This window comes from Conger conger, chromosome 8 (assembly GCF_963514075.1).
Source record: "Conger conger chromosome 8, fConCon1.1, whole genome shotgun sequence".
Classification (NCBI taxonomy): Eukaryota; Metazoa; Chordata; class Actinopteri; order Anguilliformes; family Congridae; genus Conger; species Conger conger.
The window spans coordinates 49263890-49291682 of record NC_083767.1 but is presented as its reverse complement, the minus strand read 5'-3'; the positions used below and the strand labels follow the sequence as shown (position 1 = coordinate 49291682).

At 47.6% G+C, this 27793-nt stretch overlaps 2 protein-coding genes across 3 annotated transcripts in view; both read right to left on the bottom strand.

Annotated features, from left to right (window-relative positions):
• Positions 1–979: 979 nt before the first annotated feature.
• Positions 980–6710, bottom strand: LOC133135403 (fructose-2,6-bisphosphatase TIGAR B-like). The gene is made up of 6 exons (XM_061252381.1): positions 6359–6710; positions 5728–5765; positions 4410–4531; positions 4052–4129; positions 3729–3839; positions 980–2622 (listed from the first exon to the last, which is right to left on the bottom strand). The coding sequence occupies exons 1-6, from the start codon at positions 6394–6396 to the stop codon at positions 2197–2199; spliced, it is 813 nt and encodes a 270-aa protein (XP_061108365.1). The 5' UTR covers positions 6397–6710; the 3' UTR covers positions 980–2196.
• Positions 6711–11277: 4567 nt separating this feature from the next.
• Positions 11278–27793, bottom strand: part of ccnd2a (cyclin D2, a) — a 168656-nt gene continuing 152140 nt past the window's right edge. For both annotated transcript variants that reach the window (XM_061252057.1, XM_061252056.1), the window contains exons 4-5: positions 20560–20708; positions 11278–13090 (exon numbers count right to left, since the gene is read on the bottom strand). In XM_061252057.1, coding sequence (XP_061108041.1) covers positions 12917–13090; positions 20560–20708 — 323 coding nt within the window. In that variant the 3' untranslated portion in view covers positions 11278–12916. The remainder of the gene's footprint in view (positions 13091–20559; positions 20709–27793) is intronic.

Below are 27793 nucleotides of genomic sequence, written 5' to 3'. Positions count from 1 at the left end.
AGATCCAGGACTCCATGGACCACCTGTTGATAATAAAGTGCTCACTGAGTGTATTTTATATACATTATTTATCCAAAAACAGGCCCTTTTAGGTTGAGCAGGGGTGAAAAAATATCACTTTATCAGGCGAAAAGTCAAAGGTTAAAGAACCGGTTCTGTACAGAAACACTTTTGCCCTGGGCATCCCAAGTGGAGCAGACTATTACCGGTATGCATGCTCAGGCAAATGTGTGTGTTGCCCTGCTTCCTGACAATAGGGCAAGTGCCAAACCAAAAGAAAAAACAGCAATGCCTACAGTAAAGATTTAAAAAGGTGAATGTACAACCATGAACAGGAGGAACGACCCTGTGAATGAGTATGCAAGTGTGCCCGCTGGAGCTCACATCTGGCTGCCATTGGTTTGTTTCACCAACACCAAAAAGTGACTTATTTCTCGCAAATCAACAACCACACAGTTTCTCTACGTGCTCTCACATACAATTTCAAACAGGACATATAGTTTTGCAGGATAAATATAGAAACGATGAAGAAAGTTTAAAAAAAGATTAGATAAAAGGCAGGAGCACAACAGTGACTCAGCGATGAGCAGAGACTTCACAGGCAGCTGTGATTCTTTAGCAGTAGGTAAAGGGGACCTGAGGTCAAAGCCCAACACCCATATGTATATAAACAATGACAAACCACAATCAATATTTGTTTTTCAAAAGAGCAAACCGACGTTGGTATCATGTGACAGATGATGTCACGGCAGAATGTTCTTGAATCACAGTGTGTTGAATCAGTGTGCTTCAAGGAATGCCCATGGCAGAAGGACTGTTTTCACTTCATTCAATGTTTCCAAAACAATGCCTTGAAATGGAAATATCGCACATTTGAGCATGATCAGACAGAGCCCGTTCGATAATGCGCTACACTACATGTCACTACATGTCGCTCCAGTAATGTGAAACGTAGACACAGCAAAAGACATTCAAAATATAAGGAAAATTAGCAGATGTTTTAATCACCATATGCAAGTCATGTTTTGCTCATAAATACAAATAATTTTATTCTCAATTAAGTATTCCACAGAAACATACAGGACTCATTGACATACTCAATGACTCAGGTAGTTTGGGTTATTCATAAATAGCTATTTTTCAGTCGCTTTGTTGGACACATTGGAGAAACAATGAAAGTGGGCCAAACAGAAGACCAATAGCACGGGTCCCCTCAGTTAGACTGATGTGGATACAGTGCGTGCTGTAGTGTGGATTCAGCTCACTGAACTCATAGACATTCAAGTTGTGCATTCACTTACAGCAGTCATATTTCATAAACTTACCCTTTACATTTCATATAGATAAGGGCACTAACAGCAGCTAATTAATCATCAATGTATTACATCATATGTCATATAGGAGGTATTTCTTAAAAAACGACTGACTGCTGGCTGAATACTAGTTTCCCATGTAGCTCGCCCACCCAGCACTGTGGTGCAGGCAAACAGCAACCATACCATGGGACAGCCAATCAGGGAGACCCTTCCCCTCCCAAAAAAACTCTCACAAACTGCCACATCATAAATACTCTCAACCAATAGATATGCTGGATTGTAAACAAAAGAAAGATTTGAAATCGGAAAACTGCTTTACAAAATCAGCCTGCTTGCAAATTACAAAATGTGTTATTTTTTCACATTAAAAATCATGGACAAGATTACTTGTATTCCTGTAGACCTTAATACTGATCTGACAAAAGATGGAGGACATTACAGCTTTACTTAACAATTACCAAACATCAGAGGCTTGGCCATACCAAGAAGGGCGTTACTCAACTCGTTACTCAATACCAACAGCCTGTTCAATGAGGGAAACGTCCTGCTTGGGATGTTCACACACCCACAATGCAGTTGTGCTGAACAGGTAAAGGTCAACAACCAGGAAGGGATGTGTTTAAAATCAGCAACAACAATTTCAATGTTGTCAAGTATTTCTCTGCAGTTTTCTCCGCGAATCAATTAAAATGTTTCAAATGGCTTATCTGTTTGAAGGGAAGTGTGAGAACCAAATGTTATCAAACAGGAAAGTAAAATAAAGGGAATGACGTTTTCACTGTGGGACCGCGGCACACGGCGTTCAGCACTGTGGTCCTCCCTCCGCCAGCTGCACTCTCCTACCGCTCCCTCACTACTCCCTCTCTCCTGCCCTCCTGCCCTAGTCTGTCCCCTTGCCGACTTTCAGGTGCTCCTTCCGGTTGATGAAGACGCAGCGGACGGCCCCGGGCACGGGGCCCGTGTCGGTGAGCCGCAGGGTGAAGACGAAGCGGCAGATGCCCGTGTTGGGACAGGCGGAATACAGCTGGGAGGCTTTCATGTTGGGGGGTAGGGAGCACTGCAGGTCCTCCACCAGGTAGCGCACCGCTACGCGCATGTAGGCCCCGTGGCTGACCACCAGGGCGTGGGCGGGGACGCCGAGCAGCCCGTCGTCAGGGCGACTGGCGACGGGCCCGTCGGTCTCGCTGTCGGGAGAGGAAGCCGCCCCGCTGGAGCCGCAGGCGTCCTGCGGTCCGTCTGGGCCGCCGTGGTCAGCCGCCATCCGCAGGAAGAGCGCGCTCATGAACTCCTCTATCCGCAGCTTTACCTGGGAGAGAGGACAGCGCTTTAACCACCCGCGCACGGACACACACACACACACACACACACACACACACACACACACACACACACACACACACACACACAGACACACTCGCTCGCTCACTCGCACACACAGACACCAGCTCCTGCCGGTTCAACCCTGACCCAACACGCCGGGCCGCGCTCGAGACTGGCAGCGCCGCCCTGTTCTGGCCGTGAAATGGACGTCCCATGGTTGTCACCTGACCACGGCACATCCCATCATACATCAGCCGAAACGCCATGTCACAGAGCAGGGTCAGGTGACAAGCAACACCTCCCAGACAATCTGAGACATGATTGGCTATGGAATGAGAGGGCTCTGAACTGCCTGTCAAAAGAACATCCTCTGTTTTTTTTCTGACTGTATTCTCAATGTGGACTGACAGTTAAAAAGGACACAATGTGGTATTGTGGGCCTGGGCAGAACATGTGTGCCCTTTTCAACAGTGACTAATTGCTTCATTAATAATTCAATGAATTAAGATGCTTGTTTCTGATATAAAACAGTTTTTCCATCACAACTCGATAGCAGTAAGCTGCCTGTTTTATTTGTGTCGTGGCGCCATCTACTGTTCATTTTTAAATACTGCATGGCAAAATTATCCAGCTTTGCTTTAATTTCACTTAATTTTCATGACAATTTGCAGAATTCAGCTAAAGAATGATTAGTTCTAAGGAGGCAGTTCCATTATATTGTAGTAGAATTACGTGCATTGAGCTCACATCTAATCATTTTAATTAGAAACAACGCTAAATGAAGTATAACAGTGGTTCCCAACCCTGTACCTGGAGATCTACCGTCCTGCAGGTTTTCACTCAAAACCCTAAAAAGCACACATCATTCAACAGCTAGAGACTTCATTGAGCTGCTAATCAGTACAATCAGGTATACCAGAACCCAGGGTAGATCTTCAGGAACAGGGTTAGGCAGCCTTGCTCTACAACGGAGATAACTCTGAACTGAGACAGTGGCCTTTACACACTGATGCTCTGTAAAAACTTGCTGAGTTAACAGACTATGCAACTGCTTTGCGCAATGGCTCCATGGTTCACAGATCTGAACCCCACCTGAGCCGGGGTCTCCCCCTGCGGAGGGGTGAAATTGGGGCAGGACAGGCCCGCGGCACTGGCCATGTTCTTTAGATCATCCACAGGCCTTCCTTCTGCAATCCCGAAACTCTGCAAAAAGGACAGGCTACGTGAGTCACTCTGTTCATAATCAAGCCAAGCACCCTCTTCTGAGAACGCCAAACAATGTCATCTCGAGAAGATAAGCACATGAAATTGACAGTGTTTTCAGAAAATATTCACCCCCTTGAACCTTTCCCACATTTGGTCCTGTTACACATTAAAATGTTAATGCATTGACATATTACACAAAGAGTACTCACCCTCTCTTTGAGCAGGGGGTCTCTGACCACCTCTAGGCCAGAGCAGTGCAGGCTGTTTCTCAAGATGATATCAGCCGTCTGAAACGCAAATAAGAAACAGACAGTGTTTTATGAGAAGCAAATGGTTACCACGCCATCTGACCACCAGAACTGATCCTCTGCTAATAACAGCTCATTTGTAGGGGGACATTTACTGCCATATTATTGAGTTCTATTATTTTTTTATATGAACTCATACACAAGTATTTTTTTTTCATAATGCTCCTGATTTATAAATAAAAGACATCACTTGATAATTAGCTAAACAGAATTCTGTTAGAGTCATTCTGCAGAGCGTCAGTGACACCCCGAGCCTCACCTGTTTGGCACGCTGCAGGTCGCTGCTGAAGGCGTTGGTGAACTTCAGCTCACTGAGGTAGTTCCCCACAGTCTCTGCCTGCTGCAGCCCAGTCTCTGACAGGGGCAAGTCTACACCCTGACCTGGAGTATCAAGAGCAGCAACAATGCCCTGTAAACACCACCCAGACTCACGCCTGACATAGTCAGATCACTGCTTCAGTTAAATGCCATGTAACCTTCTTTTGCTGGAGGTTTTGTATGCAGTCTGAAGGTAATGATTTTGATGAGTCCAATCCTTAAGAGACATTGGCTCTTCCGTCTCGTGTTTTATTCCTGTACTGAAAGTCATTATGTAGTAACCATTCCTGGGACAGATGCGAACCAGCAAATCAAATTATTGCAGCTGTAGTCTTGGTAGAAAAACCTGCTATTTGCTCCAACTGCTTCTTAAGAATCAGGCTGATTCAGTACTGCTCTGACTTTCCCATCACCCAGCAGTTTTGAGACCTTGTCTGGAATGCGTTCTGAGTAAGAAATTGCCAGAGGTGCAATCCTTCTCCTGTATGAAACAGAGGTGTTTTTTCCCCCACAACTTTGGTTAATATTCTGGCACTTAATGTCTGGCAGTTGTCTGAATTAAGCTTAATTGTTGAGTGAATTCTAGGTTTGCCTTAATGTACAAAGGCACACATACTATTTGTCAAACGGTGCAAACAATTTAATCAGCATCCAATGAACCACAGAATTGAACAATATTTAAAGAGCTCAGTTGGACTCTTGCTCGGCACAGTATACAAGGTGCTCCAGAACTAAGACAGGAGAAACACTCCATCACCCCAAAAATCATCATCCTTTTATAGCAGGTCATCTATAAAACCTTAGTTAAGGAAACAGGAGATTATAGATTGGTGACAGTCAAAACTAATTGTGGTAGCTTTTGTTATGTTTGCGGCAGTCCCTGTGAGACACATGTATCAGTGCCTTCACTGGGCTCAGTAGCAATATGAAACTCAAACAAGGTACGTTTGAGGACAGGGACAAATTGGTGGTGGTATTTTGGGGAATGTTTAATAAGGGAAGATGATGAGGTTGACAATTAATTGCAGGAGGAATACGAAGTCCATTTCTGGAACCTGTGAAATCCGGTTGTTCTGCTATTCAAATACACAGTAACTGGAACTCAAATTTGACCACTCCAGGCATTTACATGGGTGCCACAACCAACCTGTTCTAAAGTGTTGTTTGTCATGTAAGCAAGTGCAATGGTGATTTGAAAATGATCGCATGAATGGTGATTATGGTCGTGGTTTCTTCCCACATTGATGCAATATTTATACCTTGAAGTAGCTTGTCCTTATTGTACTGGGTTTCACCACTAGAAAAGCAATAAGGAGAGTGAGTTGTAAGTTAACAGCTGTTAGTTACATGCAATCAAACACAAGACAGACATGAATACAGGGACGACTCATTGGGGAACGAAGGACTCCCAAGGAAAATCGAGATATCTACCATGGTTTCATCAATGTATAGTTAAATACAAATGTCGCAAACACAGCTAATAAAGCTCCATGTTAATTGTGAACTTAAACTTCTACTAGGGAACATAGAAATACAGCCGCTCAAAGCGGTATTCGCAAAGCTACCAGATAAATATATTTAGCTGTAACTTACGCGATATATTTGCTTCCCCGTTAGCGTTTAGGAGCATCAATGACAACAATATAAACAAATACGGCACTTGCCTCATTTGCCTTTTCAACTACGTTGGTTGGCAACAATCTATAACAAATATACTTTATTCGCTAAAAGATATTCAGCGAGGCGGCTATCTGGTCAGATAACGTTATATACTTGGAGCTCCATCATGACTTTGGATAACTTAGTCCATGGTGCATTCAGTCAGAATAGAGAAGGTGGGGCCTGGCTCGCACATAATACAGAAACATGAAGGTGATAGAGCCAACTTACTGTCGGACGATTGTTACGCCAAATGTAAGCATTTTCATTCTTGCTGCTTGAGGTAGCTGACTTCACTAATCTTTCCTTTCCCTCTAATGAAGCCGCTAGCTGTGCACTACTAGTCACATCCGCATTAGATGCGGTCCAAGATGGTTGAGTAATACAAGATTCTGATCCGCCCCCAAGAACGACTTGCTTGACATTTGTAACATGCGAATATCTGTGTCTTTCCAAAATGTAGAGTACGTGAATGGAAAGGGGAAAACTCCTGAACAATTTCAAACAGCTCCAGAATTGACGATAGAACAGACAACTTTATGGAATTTGCTTCAAACAGCCCACTCTGGTGTTAACGTTTAAATGATCTTTTAAGTATGTATTATCTTTGTTGCGGTACCACAGCGCGCTTTGATGACGAAGCCATGTGTTGTAATGCGATTGGACCTGAAAACAGACATTCTTTAGACATGACCAATAGTATGCACAGCGCTGAGATTTAAAGATGCTAATGATTTTAAGACGGCTAAATTATAGTACGCGTATGAGTACAAACAATATCCCTCAGACATGCCAGACCTTTTCTTTATAATACGTTTACGAATATACGTATAAAGAAAAGCAGACAGTCTTTCTAGTCTTCATGTAGGCTAAATGTGTCTATTATAAACAAAAATGTTAACGGTAGATCCTTTCAAGTAGGCCGCAGTTCTTAATGCTTCTAAAGCATGTTTTATTGTAATGTAATGTTTCATTACAGGCTGACTGGAGCTTTACAAATCACATATCTTAGTTTTACAAAACAAATGTACATTGTAAGACAAATAATAGTATGCATTTGATTTAGTTAATCATGTCATATTTGCTCGCTGCTCGTCTTGAGTATTATATTATATTATATTATATTATATCATATTATATTATTATTGTATTATATTTAGTACAACAACACTGACAGAAATTTTCAAGTACCATTTTTAATTATCTTTCTGGGCTTGGAATTGTGCATTCCTGTAGCTATGTAGCTAGTGTTGTGTGTCATCATTCAGTTGAATATACTGATTTGAATCATAACGTATAAATATAGTAAAAGGTCAGCATTATGAAGCATGCCAAATTGAATCTTAAGTTGAAAGGTTGTGTATATGAATTCTGCACACAATGTATGAAGATTAGAGCCATTAAAACTACTAAACAGGGACTGTAAAAATATTTATCTGAAAACCAAGCCACATTCAGCACATTGATATACCTATATCATGGCTGGCAAAAATCTGTTTGAATTTGAGGGAGACAAATTGATTACAAGCAAATAAAATGAGAGTGGAGGTATGTGTTTCATTCATGGTGAGTTTATTGACCGTACAGCATGCCTATATCCTTCACAACACTTAAAAAAGGAATCCTCTTCAAACAGATCAATAAAGAACTGATTAATCATAGACAGACTTGTCAATACTGAATTCAACACTAACTCTGAAACTTATATGTTAACGTACTACACCATCAAGTCCCCAGACTCGTTCCGGGGAGACATCTAACTGGTCAGCGGAACACAAAACCCCCCGGGGGTACTGGCCTGTCAGCAAAAGCCACTGACTGAAAAACAACCATCTCATCTGCCTGGAAACGATTCAAAATCCCTTAAAAGGTTACAGAGATAGGATAAACGATCTTTACTGTTTCCTTTTTTTTACAAAACCATGATCATTATAGGTGCGTGTGTTTAATCGGATCACAATAATCACAGTATTGCTGGGATCTGTTATTGAGAGGGTTTCCAGGCAGAGGTAGCCGATTCTCTTTATTTCAACAAAGAATGACAAAATTCCAGCCACCAAACAGATATGGTACTTCCATCACCCCCAACATCTCCCTGCCTCCTTCCTCTGACCAGTCTTCCAGCGCTTCCATTACTACACAGCATTCTCCATTCCACCTTCCAGTATTTACACCCGCACACCGCTTCAGCTTTTTCATTGCTTTAATTTAAAAAATAAAAAAGGAAGACAGATGTGAGAATAACATTTATGGTGTCACACTCTTTAAAGCAGAAGTTTATTGAACAGAGATTGTGCAACAGACATGATTGAGGTACATGATGCGATTCATAGGGGAGGGGAACAAAATAAGTGAAATCCACATTGTTCTCAGAACGTCCCAGGTGGGTAAAGATGTCATAACTGAGTTCAGGATGCACCAATTGGTATGGCCAGGTACTGAGTGCCTAGTGCTGAGGAAACCCCACAGAATGAAAGCAAGGATGACTTGTGTTTTCATTTCCTCAAAGCCGCATAGACCATTCATCAAATAAGGTTCAACCAAACCAATTCACTGACCCTCAATGTACAGACATACACATGGTCTCTGATTAATTAACATATCTTGTCTGCATTCACTGCAATATTGCTCTTACTCAAGTTACCCACAGGCTCACCCATAGCACTCTCATTTAATGTACAGGACATGCATTGAATGTCAGAATTTTTCATGGGCAGACACTGACGAATAGAAGTCCAAGGGTGTCCCCCTCCACTATGTTTAATCCAGGTGGAAGCCCCTTATGCCTAAATCCTCTCTTTTGGGGAAAACACTTCCCTTACAATTCCCCAAATGCACAACAGAACTGTAATTTCTGCTCTGCCTTCCAACTTTCCCGGCTCCCTGAAAAACTGTGTGTTTGTGAGGTATTGATGAAGGGCCTTTTTTTGTCCAGTAAACCTGAGGTGTATAAATACCGCGTTCGCAGAATGTGACAGGGAAAAGAAGATAGAGGGGAAAAAACAGAACAGAAACATGCTATTTCAGCAAACTGTACAGAGAGCATTTCCAGTCCGACACTCACTCCATGTTCTTCTTTTACCATCTACTTCAGTATTCTGTATTTTTTTTAAGCAGTAAAGTAATTATATTATAGTAAAAATGTTTATAAAATAGCAGCACACTCAAGTGACACATCACAACTAGGTAATGTTATTGTGTATACGAATGAAACAAAATCATAGCTTTTTTAGCAGCGCAAAAAAAAATAAAAAAATCAATAGAATATGGACTTAATGATATCATCACCCTCCTTTCAGCCCTCTTCACTTTGGATTACATTATCTATCCCCACCACACCAACCACTCTTAAGATAAAGAGAAACAAACAAACCAAAACAAAACAAAAAAACAAAACAAAACTGCGCATTATTTTTTTTTTCTGTTCATAGCAATTTTAAAACCTCAGAGCCACCTAAATAAAGGATTTCAGAAGTATAATTTTCAGCGTCCAGTTCATTCAGCATAAAGTATTTCAAAACTGATTTTAAGAACTGGGCCTGAAGATGATGAAATGGCCATACTCACTATGTTTGGTGACAAGAATAGTTGGAGGGTTCCACTGATGCACCCTTCCATTGAGTGTGTTAAAAGCATTTGTTCCATTTAACCAAATACTCATAATACTCTGAACTCCTCCACCTGTTCTCCCCTCCTAATCTGTTATCAATCCACAGAAACGTAGCACTTCCGTCCCCTGGAAGTCAACAAGATGCCCTATATGGGCCAGCCTGGGAATGTATGGGCTTGTAGAATCCTAACAATGTCTTTGTGATGCCACATTATTTGTATGCGTTTCCATACGGGAATTGTGTTGCAGGGCTGGTGAAGTGCTATTCAGCAAGGCCACTAAGATTCATAACCTGCTGTAGTAGGGTAGATATCACTGAGCAACATGGCCCACATTACACATTACGAGATGGTCACAGGGAGAGGACACCATTGACTTTAAAGCAATGGAACTGTGTTTTCTTCAACCTGCAAAAGTTCCCCACTGGGGTGGGAGCATCCTACTACATGTAAGGATGACTCCTCAGGAAGGAGATACGTTATGATAGAAGAGAGCTGTGAAATCTGTTCAGACATTAGTCCTGCCGAGTCTGAAACGCAACACAGCATGCAGCGTATTATCACTGACTACAAGCTCGTTAAAAAGGTGGCATCTGACAGAACAGCTTAATCTTTTTTAAAGAACATATCAATTGCTCATAGAACAATGTGCAAAAACTAACATATAAGAAAAGTTGTTGTAACTTTTTTGTTTTGTATCATATCCAAGTCATTTTGCTATGGAGCAGACAAAAAATAAAATTCAAGTAAAATGAATGTCTTTTTTATATATTTTGATCAATAAAAAAATAAAACTTAAAAAAAACCCAACAAACAGAAAACCCCTATATCAAAATTGTCAACCTTGTGTGTCACCTTTAATAAATTTGCCTTGGCATTTTCTTTTAAATTGGATTGTTTTCTATTTAAGATAACAATGAAATGGTCTGACCTCTTTCTCCAGCTGGTTCTATTCTTGGAATGTTTTTCAGTTGGAATGTCCTTTGCCATAGGTGCTAGGCATTACCACAAACACCTATGTGCTTCACCATGGGAACACCTAATGTGGGGAAACCAGCCCTACAAAACAAATGAAGAAAACAAATGCACAGAACCCCCCAGAAAAACATCCCTACATAATGCGTATGCTGACCATTTCATTAGTCCCCTGGGGAGCGCCTTTTCAAAGTGCTTTGCAATTGAAACAAGTTATAGACAGTGGTAGGAAGATGCACACCTTGAAATGGGAATATAGAGGCACAAAGTGTTCCACCACTCCAGACTGCTCCCCCGTGTCCCACCGTTCTTGTTTTAATGTATCTTTAGAACTTAGATAAACTAAGAAAACAAATGAACAAATCTACAATTATAACCTGGCAGTGTCACACCTGCTCCTGATTCTGGCATGCCGTCTAAGGACAGAGGACATGGAGCACAAGCATTGGAAGGCATCACTTCTTCCTCTGCCTACCAGACACTGCCACCACCCCCCCCCCCCCCCACCACCCCCTACAAAGCAGCATGCTCCAACCTACTCCAAACTCCCTCTACCCCCCCTCAAACACACACACAGCCCCCAAACGTGCCAATCCACGCAGAGCTCTCCCCCATTTTACAGTCCTCCTCCTGCATGTCTGGTCACCTGCTTTCTCACCCTGTCTTCCCCCTGACACACTGCAGGCCCAGTGTCTTTCTCGGTATAAGCACACTCACTGAGCCACCACTCAGACAACAGCGCCCCCTTCTGGGCGTAACCTACTCCTTTTCCACAAAAGCACTGCTGGGCGCCTTCCACAACTGACAGAACAAAACAAACCAAATAATAAAATAAAATAATAAAAATAAATCAAAATAAAGATATGATATCTTGTAATAAAGGCAATCTCTGTGTGTAACTTGGAAACGAAATGCAACACCTAAATGCAACAGAACTCAGGAACAACAACCTCATTGCCCCTCAACATATATGCCTGCCAGCCTTATCTGCCACTGTCCGCCGCCCCCCTCTCTCTCTCAGTTGGCAGTGATGCAGGCGCACTATAAATCAGGCAGACAAAGCACCCCCCTAAGCCCCTTCTTCTGACAGTTCCTCTAAATGCTGCATGCGACCACACCCCTTCCCCACCCTCATCCAGCCCAGTTACCACACACACGCACATGCACACACACACACACACACACACACACACACACACACACACACACACACACACACATACACACACACACACATGCACACACATGCATACACAGACACACTGAAGCAGCTATTCCTGACATTAGAAAAAAATAAGCTTATTGAAATAATGTTCAAAGCATTCCCTGTGATGTAATCAAAATAACCTTGACAATAATAATAATAATAATAATAATAATAATAATAATAATAATAATAGCAATAATAGGAATAATAATAACAGATTTGCATTTCTGCACTATTAACCATTTCTGAATGACGCGCTCAGTTGTGCTCAGTCGTGCCCTGACTTTGGGACTCTCGCTGTCCTGGTCTCAGAGTACTTGCTTGTCATATGTCCTCCAGCTGAAAGCCTGTTTCCTCAGGCCACAGGCTCCCCGCCCACACACACACACACACACACGCACACACACACACACACACACACACACACACACAGCCTACGCCTGCTGTTCAGTGCAGGTACCGTGGCGACATCCCATTCTGACCCAATGGAAACCCAGTGTGTGTGTGCCTTACCCAAAGATACGTGCCCCACACCAAAAAAAATACAACTAAAACAAAACAAACAAAAACAGCCCATATCTTGATCCCACAAAATGCAAGCCCACTATCTCAAAAAGCCATTATAAACTGTTTATCATATTTTTCTTATTAAATATAGCTATATTATGCATATGCAATCATAAACAGCAAATATGAAAAATATGATAGGTTTCCCTTCTGTAAATCTGAGGCACCTTTTTTGTTTCAATGTAAAACTTTTTAAAAAATATTTATTTAATATCTAAAATAGCTTGTATTTTAGGAATATATATGGGAGGAAGTTTCATATTAAATCAAAATAGGAAAAAACCAAAACAAAAAAAAAAACAAGATCACCTAGCGAGCCAGCATTTTGTTGTTGTGGTTGTTTTTTTTTTTCTTGTTTTCGTTTTTTGTGTTTTTTTTTCTGGTTTTTGATTGGATGGAGGATTTAGTCCCGGGGTGGCGCTCCTGCCGGCTCACAGGTTGATGTCTCGAACGTCTGTGGGGGTGCTGGACTGGTCCAGCTCGTCCAGGGCCTTGCTCCCGGGCCCGGCCTGCTCCTGCTCCTGCTGCTGCTGCTGCTGACGGCCCTCCCGTAGGCTGCTCACCAGAACCCTCTCGATCTGCTCCTGACACTCCTTCAGACAGTCCTGCAGCACGGAGAGATTCATCTTTACATGTACAAATACAGAGAGTACATTTAAATATTTCAGCAGAATCACATCTCAACATGCTTACACGCACTCATTTAGACTCACGTGCTAAATTAACCACTCGCCCAATCAACTAATCAAACGTAGTCAATAATTCACAATTGTCCCACAGATTAATCAATCATATTTCAGGAAAACAAATCTGGGCACAAAAGCAGAATAAATGCAAGGCAACACATAATTCAGGAGGCTCATAGCCAGTTTATCTGTCTCTGCATTTTATAGAAGCACACAACACAATCTCTGTGAACATGCTAATCCACTCATACGTTTTATACATTGTTAGCCCAGGTATTTTCGTGCGAAATTTTATGTGTGCCTTGCATTTTGGAGGCAAACCCCCATTCTTAGTGCCCTCCTATTCAGCTGCACAGGAGATAACAGTGTGATCGGTCAGCTTGGCGATCACAAGGTGAGTGGAACTCCAGGTTGTGTGGGCTGTCCTGCGCGGCTGAGTGCACAGATGTCTCATCGGGAAGGGGGCGGTGGGTATTGGGCGGTCGCTCCAGTCCCCGCCTCACCAGAGGCAGCGCAGGGGTGGGGGGCGTGATGTCAGCGCGCTAGAGCTGAGCCCCTGTCACGCCCACCGCCGATCCCGACCACCACAGAAACACAGGTACTACCAGAGCTATGTTAATTACATCCACGTCTCCAGGGGAACAGGAGGGAGGTGTTTGTTAATGAGAGCCAGGCGCTGCCTGCCGGGGGTGGGGGTGGATAGGGGGGGGGTCACCTGAGACCCACAGAGCTCCGGTTACAGCTTCAAAGGGTGACAACCCAGGAAGGGAGGGGGAGAAACCGAAAAGGGCCCCTTAAGAACCCGCACTCCCACAATGTCGGCCATTATGGTGGGATGGAGGGAGAGCGGAGCCGAAACCAGGACTGTGGGAAGAGGAGGCCGCCGCGGGGCCAGGGGGAGTGAGAGCTCCTGTCCCGTCCTCCCCAGCCTCAGGGAGGAGAGCGGACGGAATGCAGATGCGCTCAGCTCTGACGTTTCCCACAGAGGAGCTCTCTAAAGGCACTGATTCCCCTTTGCAGAATGTTCGCCCCCCGGTGGCCCCGGGTGGAACTGCAGCTCACAGCCTCCCCCGCCTTCCTTCCTCCCTCCCTCTCCCTCTCTCTCCCTCCCTCCTCCGCTCTGGAGCGGAAGATGGCGGTGGGAAGGCTGTGTGTCACAGCCCTGCAGCCAGAGCTCAGTGAAGAATGCGGCCTGCTTGTGCAGCGGGGAGCATTCTTTTGGAGTTTGCAGCTAATTAAAACGCCATGCGCCGCAGTCTGGGTCTGTATTATGACTGGCGGGGACACGCCAGCCCTGCCTGAATTAAATTAGGGCCAGGGCAGCGGGACCAGGGGAAGAGGGAAGAAAAAGACTGTCATTTTCACTCATTATGACCGACGGAGCTGAGTAATTACCCAAGCACATCAGGCTAAGCAGCTTGCTATAACTAATAACTAATAGCCTAACTTTAGCATTTTGCTTACGAAGCTAATCTGCTTGACCTGCTACTCCATGTTCTGCCTGCTGGTAGGACCCCTGGTCTGCTGTATAGAAGTGGTCACATGACCCTCTGCCTGGTAGAACAGGAAGCATGCAAATCTGGGACATAACTGCATAACTGTCAAGGCTAACTTGTTTCTGCACACTGCATATTCAGTAGGTGCTAGGCATTACCACAAACACCTATGTGCTTCACCATGGGAACACCTAATGTGGGGAAACCAGCCCTACAAAACAAATGAAGAAAACAAATGCACAGAACCCCCCAGAAAAACATCCCTACATAATGCGTATGCTGACCATTTCATTAGTCCCCTGGGGAGCGCCTTTTCAAAGTGCTTTGCAATTGAAACAAGTTATAGACAGTGGTAGGAAGATGCACACCTTGAAATGGGAATATAGAGGCACAAAGTGTGGGCTGTCCTGCGCGGCTGAGTGCACAGATGTCTCATCGGGAAGGGGGCGGTGGGTATTGGGCGGTCGCTCCAGTCCCCGCCTCACCAGAGGCAGCGCAGGGGTGGGGGGCGTGATGTCAGCGCGCTAGAGCTGAGCCCCTGTCACGCCCACCGCCGATCCCGACCACCACAGAAACACAGGTACTACCAGAGCTATGTTAATTACATCCACGTCTCCAGGGGAACAGGAGGGAGGTGTTTGTTAATGAGAGCCAGGCGCTGCCTGCCGGGGGTGGGGGTGGATAGGGGGGGGGTCACCTGAGACCCACAGAGCTCCGGTTACAGCTTCAAAGGGTGACAACCCAGGAAGGGAGGGGGAGAAACCGAAAAGGGCCCCTTAAGAACCCGCACTCCCACAATGTCGGCCATTATGGTGGGATGGAGGGAGAGCGGAGCCGAAACCAGGACTGTGGGAAGAGGAGGCCGCCGCGGGGCCAGGGGGAGTGAGAGCTCCTGTCCCGTCCTCCCCAGCCTCAGGGAGGAGAGCGGACGGAATGCAGATGCGCTCAGCTCTGACGTTTCCCACAGAGGAGCTCTCTAAAGGCACTGATTCCCCTTTGCAGAATGTTCGCCCCCCGGTGGCCCCGGGTGGAACTGCAGCTCACAGCCTCCCCCGCCTTCCTTCCTCCCTCCCTCTCCCTCTCTCTCCCTCCCTCCTCCGCTCTGGAGCGGAAGATGGCGGTGGGAAGGCTGTGTGTCACAGCCCTGCAGCCAGAGCTCAGTGAAGAATGCGGCCTGCTTGTGCAGCGGGGAGCATTCTTTTGGAGTTTGCAGCTAATTAAAACGCCATGCGCCGCAGTCTGGGTCTGTATTATGACTGGCGGGGACACGCCAGCCCTGCCTGAATTAAATTAGGGCCAGGGCAGCGGGACCAGGGGAAGAGGGAAGAAAAAGACTGTCATTTTCACTCATTATGACCGACGGAGCTGAGTAATTACCCAAGCACATCAGGCTAAGCAGCTTGCTATAACTAATAACTAATAGCCTAACTTTAGCATTTTGCTTACGAAGCTAATCTGCTTGACCTGCTACTCCATGTTCTGCCTGCTGGTAGGACCCCTGGTCTGCTGTATAGAAGTGGTCACATGACCCTCTGCCTGGTAGAACAGGAAGCATGCAAATCTGGGACATAACTGCATAACTGTCAAGGCTAACTTGTTTCTGCACACTGCATATTCAGTAGTTTGAATAACGATGAATCCCCCTTACCAGGATAACATTGGGATCAATTTTGGACTGTGGACACGTGAGGCTCATTTTGTGTCTGTATCTGTGGGCACAGTCCTGCAGAGACGTTGATGAGCATATGCACTGAACACACGTTCAGCGTTTACTTGGGGGGGTAAGTCTGGAGAATCGGGGTGTTGCACCCGACTCCTGTAATGATGTGGTTTAAAGCAACCAGCAAAAACTGCAATCTTCTCCAAGGCTTCCCACTTCCCACCGAGATGTGCTCCATTAGTCATGAAGAATAAATTCCTCCTGGAATATTAACTAAAGCATGAAACATATAAAGGAACTGCCTGTGTCTTACCGCAGGAATGTCAGGCCCTATGTCTTTAAAGCCGTTCCCTTTTCGCTGCTCTTTATAGCAACGGTACCGATCCCATGCCAAGACCCAGAGGCTTAATTCGAGAAACTTTAATGGCTTCAATGTGCGACTACTGGAAAGGGCAATATTGTTTTCTGGAGGGTTCCTTGTGTTTTGAAAGCTTTGAGGGTTCTGCTGATGAGGTTGGCACGGAGACAACGCGCGGCGGTCCGCCCACACATCTGCCGTCCCCCCTGGTCTTAGCGCCTCAGCCGGGCTCTGAGGAGTTAACAGTAGATGGGGCACATATCTTTCGGGTGAGTGTGACTCCTCAGAACAGGCGTGAACATTCGCCGTGTCATCACGCCTTGTGAAACAGGAAGTGTGCTGAGAAAAACCCGCAGTGAGGAAGGGCAACAGCCCTCTTTAAAATGACACTGATTGCTGGGCTTCCAGACCACCAGGAAATGGAGATGATAAGATTCTGGATTACCACACGCTTCACGGGACTGGTACAATGGGCGAAGGCCCCCTGCCGTGAACCTCTGACCCCAAGGACCCAACAGCCCATCTTTAAGCCCGACTTTCACATCACACAACTGTCTTGCACACTGCCAACTACCTTCAAAGTAATCAGCATTTCCTGCAAAACTATTTCAAGGTTCACGCTTGTAAACAACAGGCACCGGAGCCATACGCTTACACATCCGTACACACACCAACACATCACATCTCTCATAATCCATTACATCGCAAGTGGTAGACTGACTGGGGTGTGAGTGTGTCTAAAGTGAACACAAAGTCCAACCTTGCAAGTGGTATAAACTGTGCCACTTGCAATTTAATGAGCCCACATGAGCCACAAAGAATGCTATTATGGACCCTTAGCTGAGACGGCAAGCTCCATTCGCCATTTATCTATTACTGATGTTAAAGTGTTAAAACACTTTTCCCATTCTTTATCATGCAATTAACAAATGCCATGGAATATCCAAATGGCCAGAGACATGACACACGCACACCATCCCCCCAAAACACAAACTCGCATGCCCACACACACACACATGCGCACACACACACACACACACACAGTTACACATGCACACACACTCGCACACACACAGTCCCACACCCACATGCGCACACACACACACACACGCGCGTACGCACATACACATGCAAACACACTCGAGCACACACTCTCACACACTTGCGCACACACACATACCCCACACACACGCCCACACATGCACAGGCCCACACCCACATGCCCACACACACACACACGCACACACACACACACACACATGCACAAAAGCTAGGAGGCCCACTTCTCTTTCATTCAGCTAAAATATGCTGCCTCAGCTTCCTGTGTAAGCTGGAGGGCTGTCAATGGCTCTGAAGAGTTTCCTCTTATTTCTGAATGGAGCTGGAGCAGACCCCTCCGAGCCGCAGAGGCCGAGCTCCTGGCCCGTCCCCTCTCTGTCACCGTGCCCCCCGGCCGGCCGGGGAGGGGGCTGCCGGGTCAGGACAGGGGGGTGTGCGGGGGAGGGAGAGGAGTGAGGAAGAGGGGGGTCGGTTACTGCGAGTGAAACTGATGAATGAGTGAAGGGCTGTTGCCAAGTCAAGCAGAGACAAACTAGGAATGTGTCTCTCCCCCCCCCCCCCCCCCTCGCCCCCCCTCTTTCCCCTCTGAGTGCTGTTTTTGTCTGCAGCTTCCTTGCATACTGAAATGCAGGCAGGCAGCCTCCAACAAATAATACCTTGTTTCTGTAGGACATGCTCAGGGCAGGCGGGCCAGGTATAGGAGGGCAGCGATGTTGTGTTGTGTTTTGAGAGCTCAACTCTCAGCGCTCTAATTCACAGCGGGAAGCATTTATGGCTGAGACGTCGTCCGTTTGGCTGCGAACGGGTTGCATCACAGGGAGGGCGCGCTGGTATGTTTTCCCGAAAGCACGGCTTATTGCCGTCCAGGAATGCCGCGGAGTTGATCGGAGGTCCGGGAGTTGGGCGCTGTTGACTCGGGCGTAGCAGCGTGACGCACACCGCGGCGCTGATGCGACGGCGCAGGACTTCAGACGCCGCGCGCCGTCCGGCGGGGGTCCCGTCCAGCGGCGGTGCGCTATGGGCCGTGAGGAGGGGCGAGACCTGACCCCACGCGCGCTGGGCGGCCGTGTTTTGCCGTCGCGGCTCCCCGAGGCGGTGGCATTCGGCGGGCCCCAGGGCCGCCCTCCCTCCGCAGGACGGGGTGCGGAATGTGGGGAGGAAGGCGGGGGCGGGCCGGAGCCGGAGCCAGCGGCTCCCCGTGTCACATGACTCACCGGGCCCTGCACACCCACAAGCGGTGGAACGCAGACCTGGGATTGATATTAAGATTCTGCGGTGGGCCCAGCATCAACCTGTCCCGAGTCCAAATTACAGCCCCCCCCCATACACAGTGTGTGTGTGGGTGTGTGTGGGTGAGTATGTGTGTGAGACACACAACACACATACTGACCCACACACCCACACATCTACACACACACACATACACACACACACACACATACACACACATACCCACACACACACATACACACATATACACACACACATACCCACCTACACATATACACACACATACCCACCCACACACACATATACACACACACATATTCACACATATATCCACCCACACATGCATGCACACACCCACACACACACACACATATATCCACCCACACACGCATACCCACACACACACACATACAGACACACACATGCCCACCCACACATATACACACACATCCCATAACGTTCCGAAGCCCTGACGAAAGCCAGGCCCCCACACCCGGCTTGCATCCCGCTGTGTTTGGGCGATGCACGCTGCCACACTGATTCCTCCCCGGCCCCAGACCTGCCGGCTTGAGTGCGCACTCTGAGTTAAGAGCCGTGCTCTGGCTCTGCAGGGGTCCAGGGAGAGGGCTGGGCTGTGGGAATCGGCGAGGACGCTCGTTTTCCCAGCCTCCCTACAGCTCCACGGGCGTGCCTGCATCCCACCAGAAGCTGCGTCCGCGCTCCTTAACCGAGCCGAAACCTGGAAGCCAAGGCCCGCAGAGGTTTCCGGTGGACAGCGGGGTGGTAGCAGGAATGTCTGGGACGGCAGTCGTTATTTTGGGCCGGAGCGGCCGCCGGCCTCGCCCTCGCCCCAGCGTCGCCGGGGAAACGCTGGTTTAGAGGGAACATCGTGTTGCCCGCTGCGGCCTCTCAGGAACGCCAGGTCTGCCCACGTCTCCGCTCCAGGTGTGCGCCGGGCTCGGCCCCCGCGAGCTCGGAGTGGAGGTAGCGGTCTGCAGCTGGGCACCAAGGTTACCACCGACTCGCAAAAACAGAAGGCTCGGCCAATCAGATTGGGCTGAGTGCATGCTGTTCCTCTCACCCTCGCAAAACACCACAGGTGTCCATGGGAGGACAGAACAATCGCGGGCTTGTCTCAGCGACGGGCTCTCAGACTGGCAACCCTTCAACGCTGTGTTTCTACTCCTCCTCGGGAGAAATATTTAAGTTATTTATGCTAGAGAACTCTGCTCCTTTCTGGTGAGAGGTCAGTGGAAATCTGGCTCTGACCACTGCCTACAAACCTGCACTGGTATTAAGAGCCGGTCTGTTTGAGTCGCAGTTTGGGTTGTATGAAATGTGGGCACCACATGCAGCGCTGACAGAACCGTCTAGTGTGAAAGACTCTTTACTTGTGACAGTGGAAAGCACAAACAGGCTAACTTCTCCATTTCTTCCCCAAATCACAACCAGCACATTGCTTACCCTAAGCTTCAGGACTCCCCTGGCAGCCATTTTAAAAATATGTTCCCCTTCCTTCAACCAAGGTGTCAGCATCACCCAAACGGAGAATATGCCCCGATAAGGAAAACATGGCAGCACTCACCACCTCTGTGTTAATGATTTTGGCTAGCAGGTCTGTCAGGTTGTCCCCCAAGAGTGACTGGTCACCGTCATCAAGCTGGAGTCCACAGATGGCTGCCCCAAAGCTTCCGGTGGCGATCATAGAGGGAGGGTACATCGCAAAGTTGAAATCTGAGAAGAACAAGAACCAGCGACCATTAATCACACGCTAAACCATGGGTTATGGGAGTAAATTTACAAATGTGAAGGACAAAAAAAAACAGGGGAAATACACTCAGAGTTCCCTGCGAGAACTTTATAAACACTTGTTGTCGGTTTCACCTTCTGACTCGTGTGGTGTTTTTCTAACACCAAAGCAAAGGTCTTTAAAATTCCTTATACACATAATCATCCCGTCATCACCATACCTTCACACCAACTTTGCACGCTTCACTTACAGAAAGAAAACATGCAACTAATGCCAAAACCAAGGAGCTGCCATTGAGCAGGGGACAAAAAACAGTGATATCTGAATCATTTCTGAAGTGTCTTTTTTCATTGTGTCCAGTGGCTGCACAAAGGGCTTGGCACGGAGCATCATGGGAGTGAGTGGGGAGGGACGCAGAAGATAAATAACCTGCTTTAACATGAGGCCTGTGTGCAGTCCCTGCTAATGACAGAGGCCAAGGATAACCACAGTTCACTGGGCTCCTGAATGGGGCTGAAAAGTCCCTCAAGTCACCCTCCTCGGGCCATACCCCTTTCCCCCTAACCCCCCGCCCCCACCTTTCTTCCCTGTCTGGAGTAAATCGTGTGCCCCCCACACCCCTCCACCCCCCCACCCCCCCACAGCAGAGAAAAAAAGGGGAGAGAAAGCTGGGCAGCCCTTGGAAAGGGTGGAATAAAGAGGCACAGTCCCCATGCCAGCACTCTCCGCTGTAGGTCCTTTTTTCCACGTGTGGTCACAGGCGCGCGTCTCAAAGCCCAATAACCTTGTTAGCTCCCCTCACTGTCATTCATAATGCAAATAAGACAGCTTGCAAACGGGCCAGAAGCCTGAAAGAGCAACCGGCTGAGACAGAGCGAAAGGGAACGAGAGGGAGGGAGAGAGAGAGAGAGCGAGCGGGAGAGAAAAGGGTTCTTAGGCTTCCCTCCGCAGCGTCTGTCGGCTACCCGTCTCCCCCCCCCTCGCCCCCCCCCCCCCCCTCACCCCCCCCAAAACAAGCCACACGGGTTCGGGCGGCTGAATGGTGCACATGCCCGGCCTTTGTTGCTACAACCGGCAGCGATTTGTATTAGCGGGGCTCCTATTTTTTTTTAGCATATTAATTGAGTGCCGCCACTGGCAGGCCCTGGCGCGGTGAACAGGAGAGTGTGGCTCCATTGTCTGGAGTCATCACCTCATCTCACGCCATTGAGTGTCATGGCACTGACCCCTCTCCGCTGATACCGATTCAACCCGATGGGCCGCACAAAGGCTAGGAGGGGAGGCAGGGGCTTTTTTTTCCGGGCGTGGGGGGGCCGGGGGCCAGAGGGGGGTTCTCTCTTTCTGCACATCATTCTCTAGTCTGTGTCCAGGCCCTGTTGATTTTTTTTCATCAATAAAGAAAGGACACCTCCCCCCCCCCCCCCCCCACCCCCACCATCACTCTGTTGCCAGGCCACCTATGGGCTAGTGGACATGCAGGAGGCAGAGGAACAGCCTGTGCATTACCATATTGCCATATTCAATTGCAAAGCAAACTGTGTGTGATGCTTCTAAAGGGGATTTCTCTTTCTTTTCTTTCTTTTTTTTTTTTTTTTTTTTTAGCAATCAAAGAGCCAGCCCTCCACCGGCCTTTTTAACATTCAGAACCAGGCGCTCTCTCATCTTGGTGCGTCTGTGTTGACAAATAAATGAACTTATTATACACTCCTGTGTTAAGAGCTGGGCTCGGGCCAGGGGCTGATTTATTAAAGACGGACTCAAGCTGGCTAGAGGGAAAAAAAGGAGGCAGCGAAAGTTGTTATATATGACCCCAAGCTCAATATGGTTTTCCCTCTGAGTAATAAAAATGTGTATTTAAACAACAGTAAATACTGTAAATTCGCATATAAGCTTATTCACATATACTGCCTGAAGACACAGACAGACACAGACTCACACAGATAGACACACACACACACACACCCACCCACACACGCGCATACACACACACCCACCCACACACACACACACACACACACACACATACACATAGACACACAGACGCACACACACACAAATATTGTACACATAGACAGACACACACATACACAAACACATAGACAAGCACACACACCCACCCACACACACACACACACATACACATAGACAAGCACACCCACCCACCCACACACACACACACACACCCATACATACACACACACACACACACACACATACACATACTGTACCCATAGACAGACACACACACCCACCCACACACACACACACATACACATACTGTACACATGGACAGACACACACACATACACATACTGTACACACAACACCCACCCCCCCCCCCACACACACACACACACATACACATACTGTACACATAGACAGACACACAGACACATACACATACTGTACACACAACACCCACCCATACACACACACACACACATACTGTACACATAGACAGACACACACACATACACATACTGTACACACAACACTCACACACACATACACACACATACTGTACACACCCACACACCCATCCACCCACACACACACACACACACACACACACACATACACATACTGTACACACAACACACACACACACATACACACACATACACATACTGTACACACAACACGCACACACACATACACACACATACACATACTGTACACACAACACGCACACACACACACACACACATACACATACTGTACACATAGACAGACACACACACATACACATACTGTACACACAACACGCACACACACATACACACACATACACAGACTGTACACACACACACCCATCCACCCACACACATACACACACACATACACAGACTGTACACACACACCCATCCACCCACACACACACACACACACACATACACAGACTGTACACACACACACCCATCCACCCACACACACACACACACACGCACACAGTGTGTGAGTTCAGTGGACCACCGGACACCAGAATGACTTTCGGCCCGTCGAGGAGGCGAGCGCAGGGACGCATGCGATGTGTGTGTGTGTGTGTGTGTGTGGGTGTGTATGTGTGTGTGTGGGTGTGTGTGTGTGTGTGTGTGTGTGTGTGTGTGTGTGGGTGTGTATGTGTGTGTGTGTGTGTGTGTGTGTGTGTGTGTGTGTGTGACGCTGGGGGGCGGAAGAATGGCCGCATTTTCCGCGCCTTCATTGATATTCATGCAGAGAATGACCAGTGTATGTATGTGAGAGCAGACGCCTGAGATGAGCCTCTCATGAACAGTGCTGGCTGCCGAAGCTGCGGGCCTTTCACCTTCAATAGCCCATTCTCCTCTGAATCTCCAAAAGCCCCACACAGCCCCAGCCAGCCCCACACAGCCCCAGCCAGCCCCACACAGCCCCAGCCAGCCCCACACAGCCCCAGCCCCAGCCAGCTCCTGGGTGGGTCAGACGCACTGTATACACATTTCACTTGTAAATTAATTAAGGCTGGAAACTTGAAAACCGGCCAGGAGCGCAATAAATCAAGTGCTTGTATTTCGGTGGGGGTGCAAAGGTTTATTAATCAAAAAAAAAAGAAAAAAATAATAATTTTCAGGAATCTAGAGGTCTCCGCTGATTGACGACGGCTGTACACAAACAACCAGGAACACGTAAACATTTTCAGAATTGGTCTTAAGAGTATTTGAACCATTACTTCTGAGAAAGTGCAGCAAGCGTGAATGTGCAATGCGTCTGCGTGAGACTATCCATGTTCTATTATCCAGATGTGCGACAGGAAATAAACAGGGCTATCATGGCAACCAGGCGTGATTCAGCTAAATTCACAATATGTGGCAATTGGAAGTTCTAAAACAAAAAAATAACACTACTACTTTGAACAGCTAAACTCTCCGGGGTCCAGATCGTGTTCTCAGAAGCAAACCTTCAAACAGCAGCATGATGTTTTGTCATTACAGGGCTCTGCTGCTCATGCCACAGTGCTATTTGTTTTCCTCTTCCTCCAACGCACCATTAAAGAGCTCCGTCCGGGGCGTGTGGGTCACAGCGACACAGGAGCTGTGGTGTAACAGAAACTAAACAGGAATCCTCCTCAACTGTAAAAAAGCTCTTCTTGTAAGAACTTGCCTCAGTCTTGCCTCACGGCGGAGAGACTTGAGCAACAGCAGGCGGGCCGGACCAGCGTGGGAGGAAACAGAACTCACAGGAACCAGCGGCTTTCGTTTCAGGACGAGTCCAAGCCCCGGCCTTTTGGGGTGTTTTTTTTTTTCGGTGGAGGATGTGATAGCGCTGGATAAACACTCAGGGATGGGCCGGAGCCTGTCCTTGCACGGACCCCAGCTGGGCGCAGGAAGAGGTCTGTGTCGTGAGACTCAAACCCCATGACCGCTAACGCTCACTCTCCTCTAAAACCATGAGGGCCTTTTCTTCCTGTGGTCAATCTCGGGCACGGAAATAACTTTCAAAGTTTATGAATGAGAAGAATAAGCAGTAACAGGACGCCCACACCAAAACTGAGGCTGGCGTCTCATTCATGGGCAAGGAGGACTGACACTACACAGTGCTAAAGTAGCATACCTGCAGGGCAATACATGTCCAGCCCTCTGGAACACTATGTCACCCCTGGTAGCACCAATACCAATGTATTTAAGTGGTACACAGCACGGTGTGTCAATGCAAGCAGTTTTATTGTGATATACACTCAGTGAGTTATTAGGTATTTATTTGGCTTATTAGACTTCTGCTGCTGTAGCCTATCCAAGAGGTTTGATGCATTGTGTGTTCAGTGATGCTCTTCTGCTTATCACTGTTGAAATGCGTGGTTATTTGCATTACTGTCACCTTCCTGTCAGCTTTGACCAGTCTGGCCCTTCTCCACTGACCTCTCACATTAACAAAGTTACTTAGATCACATTTCTACCCAATTCTGACGCTTTTATGCATTTAGTTGCTGCCACATGATTGACTGATTAAATATTTGCATTAATAAGCTAGTGTACAGGTCTACCTAATAAAGTGCTCAGTCAGTGTAGATGTAGAAAAGGAAGGAAAGGGACTATAATTTGTTGCCAGGACTGAGTAATCAGACCTGGAAGTTCCTCTGTCAACAAACACCCCAGTGGGCCTGCAGTCCAGCTGCATCTGAATCATAGTTCAGAGGGGTGGGGGAGGACTCCCACATCTGGGCAGAGGTCCCTGTTCTTTAGGAATGTTACTGTACTTTCACAGAATTCTCACAGTGTATCCACGCTAGCTTAGCCTAGCTGCCATCGGACGTGGCCACCCTGACCTCGGAAGGCCCCCAAAACCATGCCGCCGGGCTACCTGCCGCCCGCAGGCGCATATGAGTCATGTTGTGTGGTTCCGGAACAGCGGAGAAGGAACACCACAGGAATCCACAACGCTGCATTATCCCATTCATTGACGCGTCTCGTTGTTGCGAAATGCCCGTTTAATTTACCGTCGGCCGTCTGTGACTCAAAGGCATGACTCGCGGCACCGATTTAAAGCCAAACTCGGGCCCTCCCGGTCGTCAGCCCCCCTCCCGGGTCACTGGGCTGCCGCAGTGTAGAACATCAGCCCTGGCTGGCGGCAGTTTTTAATGGAAACTGCCTGCCTGGCGGAGTATCTCTGTTGGTTTGCTTCACCCTCTCACATTTCAGCGGACTCCAAAGAAGCCGGGCAGGCTGGGGCGGCAGCAGCCGGCGGATTCCGGTCCCGCCACACACACCCGCAGACGGGGCCGCCGGGGGCCCCTGCGGACCCCTGTTTACCGCCCCTGAATGGGCGCGGGGGGGAAACAAGGCGAGCTCGGTGTCTGTGAGGAAGGCTCCGGCATAATCTCCCTTAATGAGCTTGTTTCTGCCCGCATTATGCTCGGCGCTGCCCCGAGAAACGCCGGCGCTTCCTATCAAGTGTTCCCCGCTGCGCTGACCCTGACATGCCTCTGCATATGAAATGTAGGGCTGGCCCTTTGTCTCCTTTCTCCCGGAGCCTCGGCGAGCCCCAGGCCCATTTGCATAGTTCTGAATGGCCCTCCGATGTTATTAATTAATACTGAACCGGGCTGCGCCGCCTGACAAAAATCCCCACCAAGTGCCTCGAACGGAACTTTTTCATCAAAAAAAAGCAGAGAACCATTAAAAATGAACTGCCTTTTTTCTCTCCCTTCTCCCCTTTTCTTGTTTTTAAACTACAGAGGCTTCGGCTCATAATAGTTTAAAAGAAACGGGGGAGGGGCAGACAGAAATTGAATTTCAAAGCACACGCTGCAAGATGCTACAGCAGACGGTACGCGGCGCAATTAAAAAACCAGGTGGGAGACTCTTCTGACCGCTCTACCTTTTCAGCGTGCTTCAGAAGGATTTCGCTAAGTGTTTACAGGATTTTATGACAAGGCTACAATAAGCCAGATTGGTTCACTCCCCCAGAAAACCGAATTTCTCTGCGAGGCATCAAATACTGAACCAATTCTTTCAGCATTTTCATCTGGATGAGAAGATGAAAAGGACACACTGACATACGGCCAACAGCTAACGCACACTATCTTAGCACTTCTCCAACCGCTCTCTCCCACAAGGCTTTAATACTGTCATTTCCCAGAGACACATGCAATACATTTTCACTGATTCATCGGAAGAAATCAAGGAAAAGTTCACTCTTGCTCAATAACTTTTGGAGATGGCTCCAATCACTTACACAGGCATTCCTTCCTGAGCAATACCTCCAGGGGCGGAAAGAGAGAGAGAGAGAGAGATGGGAGGGATGGCCATGTGTGTCTTCAATAGGACCTTGGTGGGTTCCCATGGAATACCTTCCCAGTGTCCCCTTGTCAGGGAGCCTTTACGACATGCCACACTGACAATATCCATTGCACAATCAGAAAGGGGATTCCACATCAAAAAAGCGCCACGTTTAAAGACCTGTCACTCCTGCATGGGCGCACATCAATCTCCCCACGTGACGACGCTCGGCAGAGCTCTGTCTCTCCGGGAGCGGCCCGGGAGGAGACCGGGGGAACGGGGCCAGAGGGAACTCGCTGAGGGGCCGCTCTGGATCTCATTATCCCCGACGCCGC

Excerpts from the sequence above, each read along its gene's own strand:
- LOC133135403 (XM_061252381.1), bottom strand. The coding sequence starts at position 6,396 with ATGAAAATGCTTACATTTGGCGTAACAATCGTCCGACA. Across the intron at positions 4,130-4,409 it reads ACCTGCAGCGTGCCAAACAG|ACGGCTGATATCATCTTGAG; the intron begins GTGAGGCTCGGG and ends TTTGCGTTTCAG. Across the intron at positions 2,623-3,728 it reads AGGGGGAGACCCCGGCTCAG|GTAAAGCTGCGGATAGAGGA; the intron begins GTGGGGTTCAGA and ends CCTCTCTCCCAG.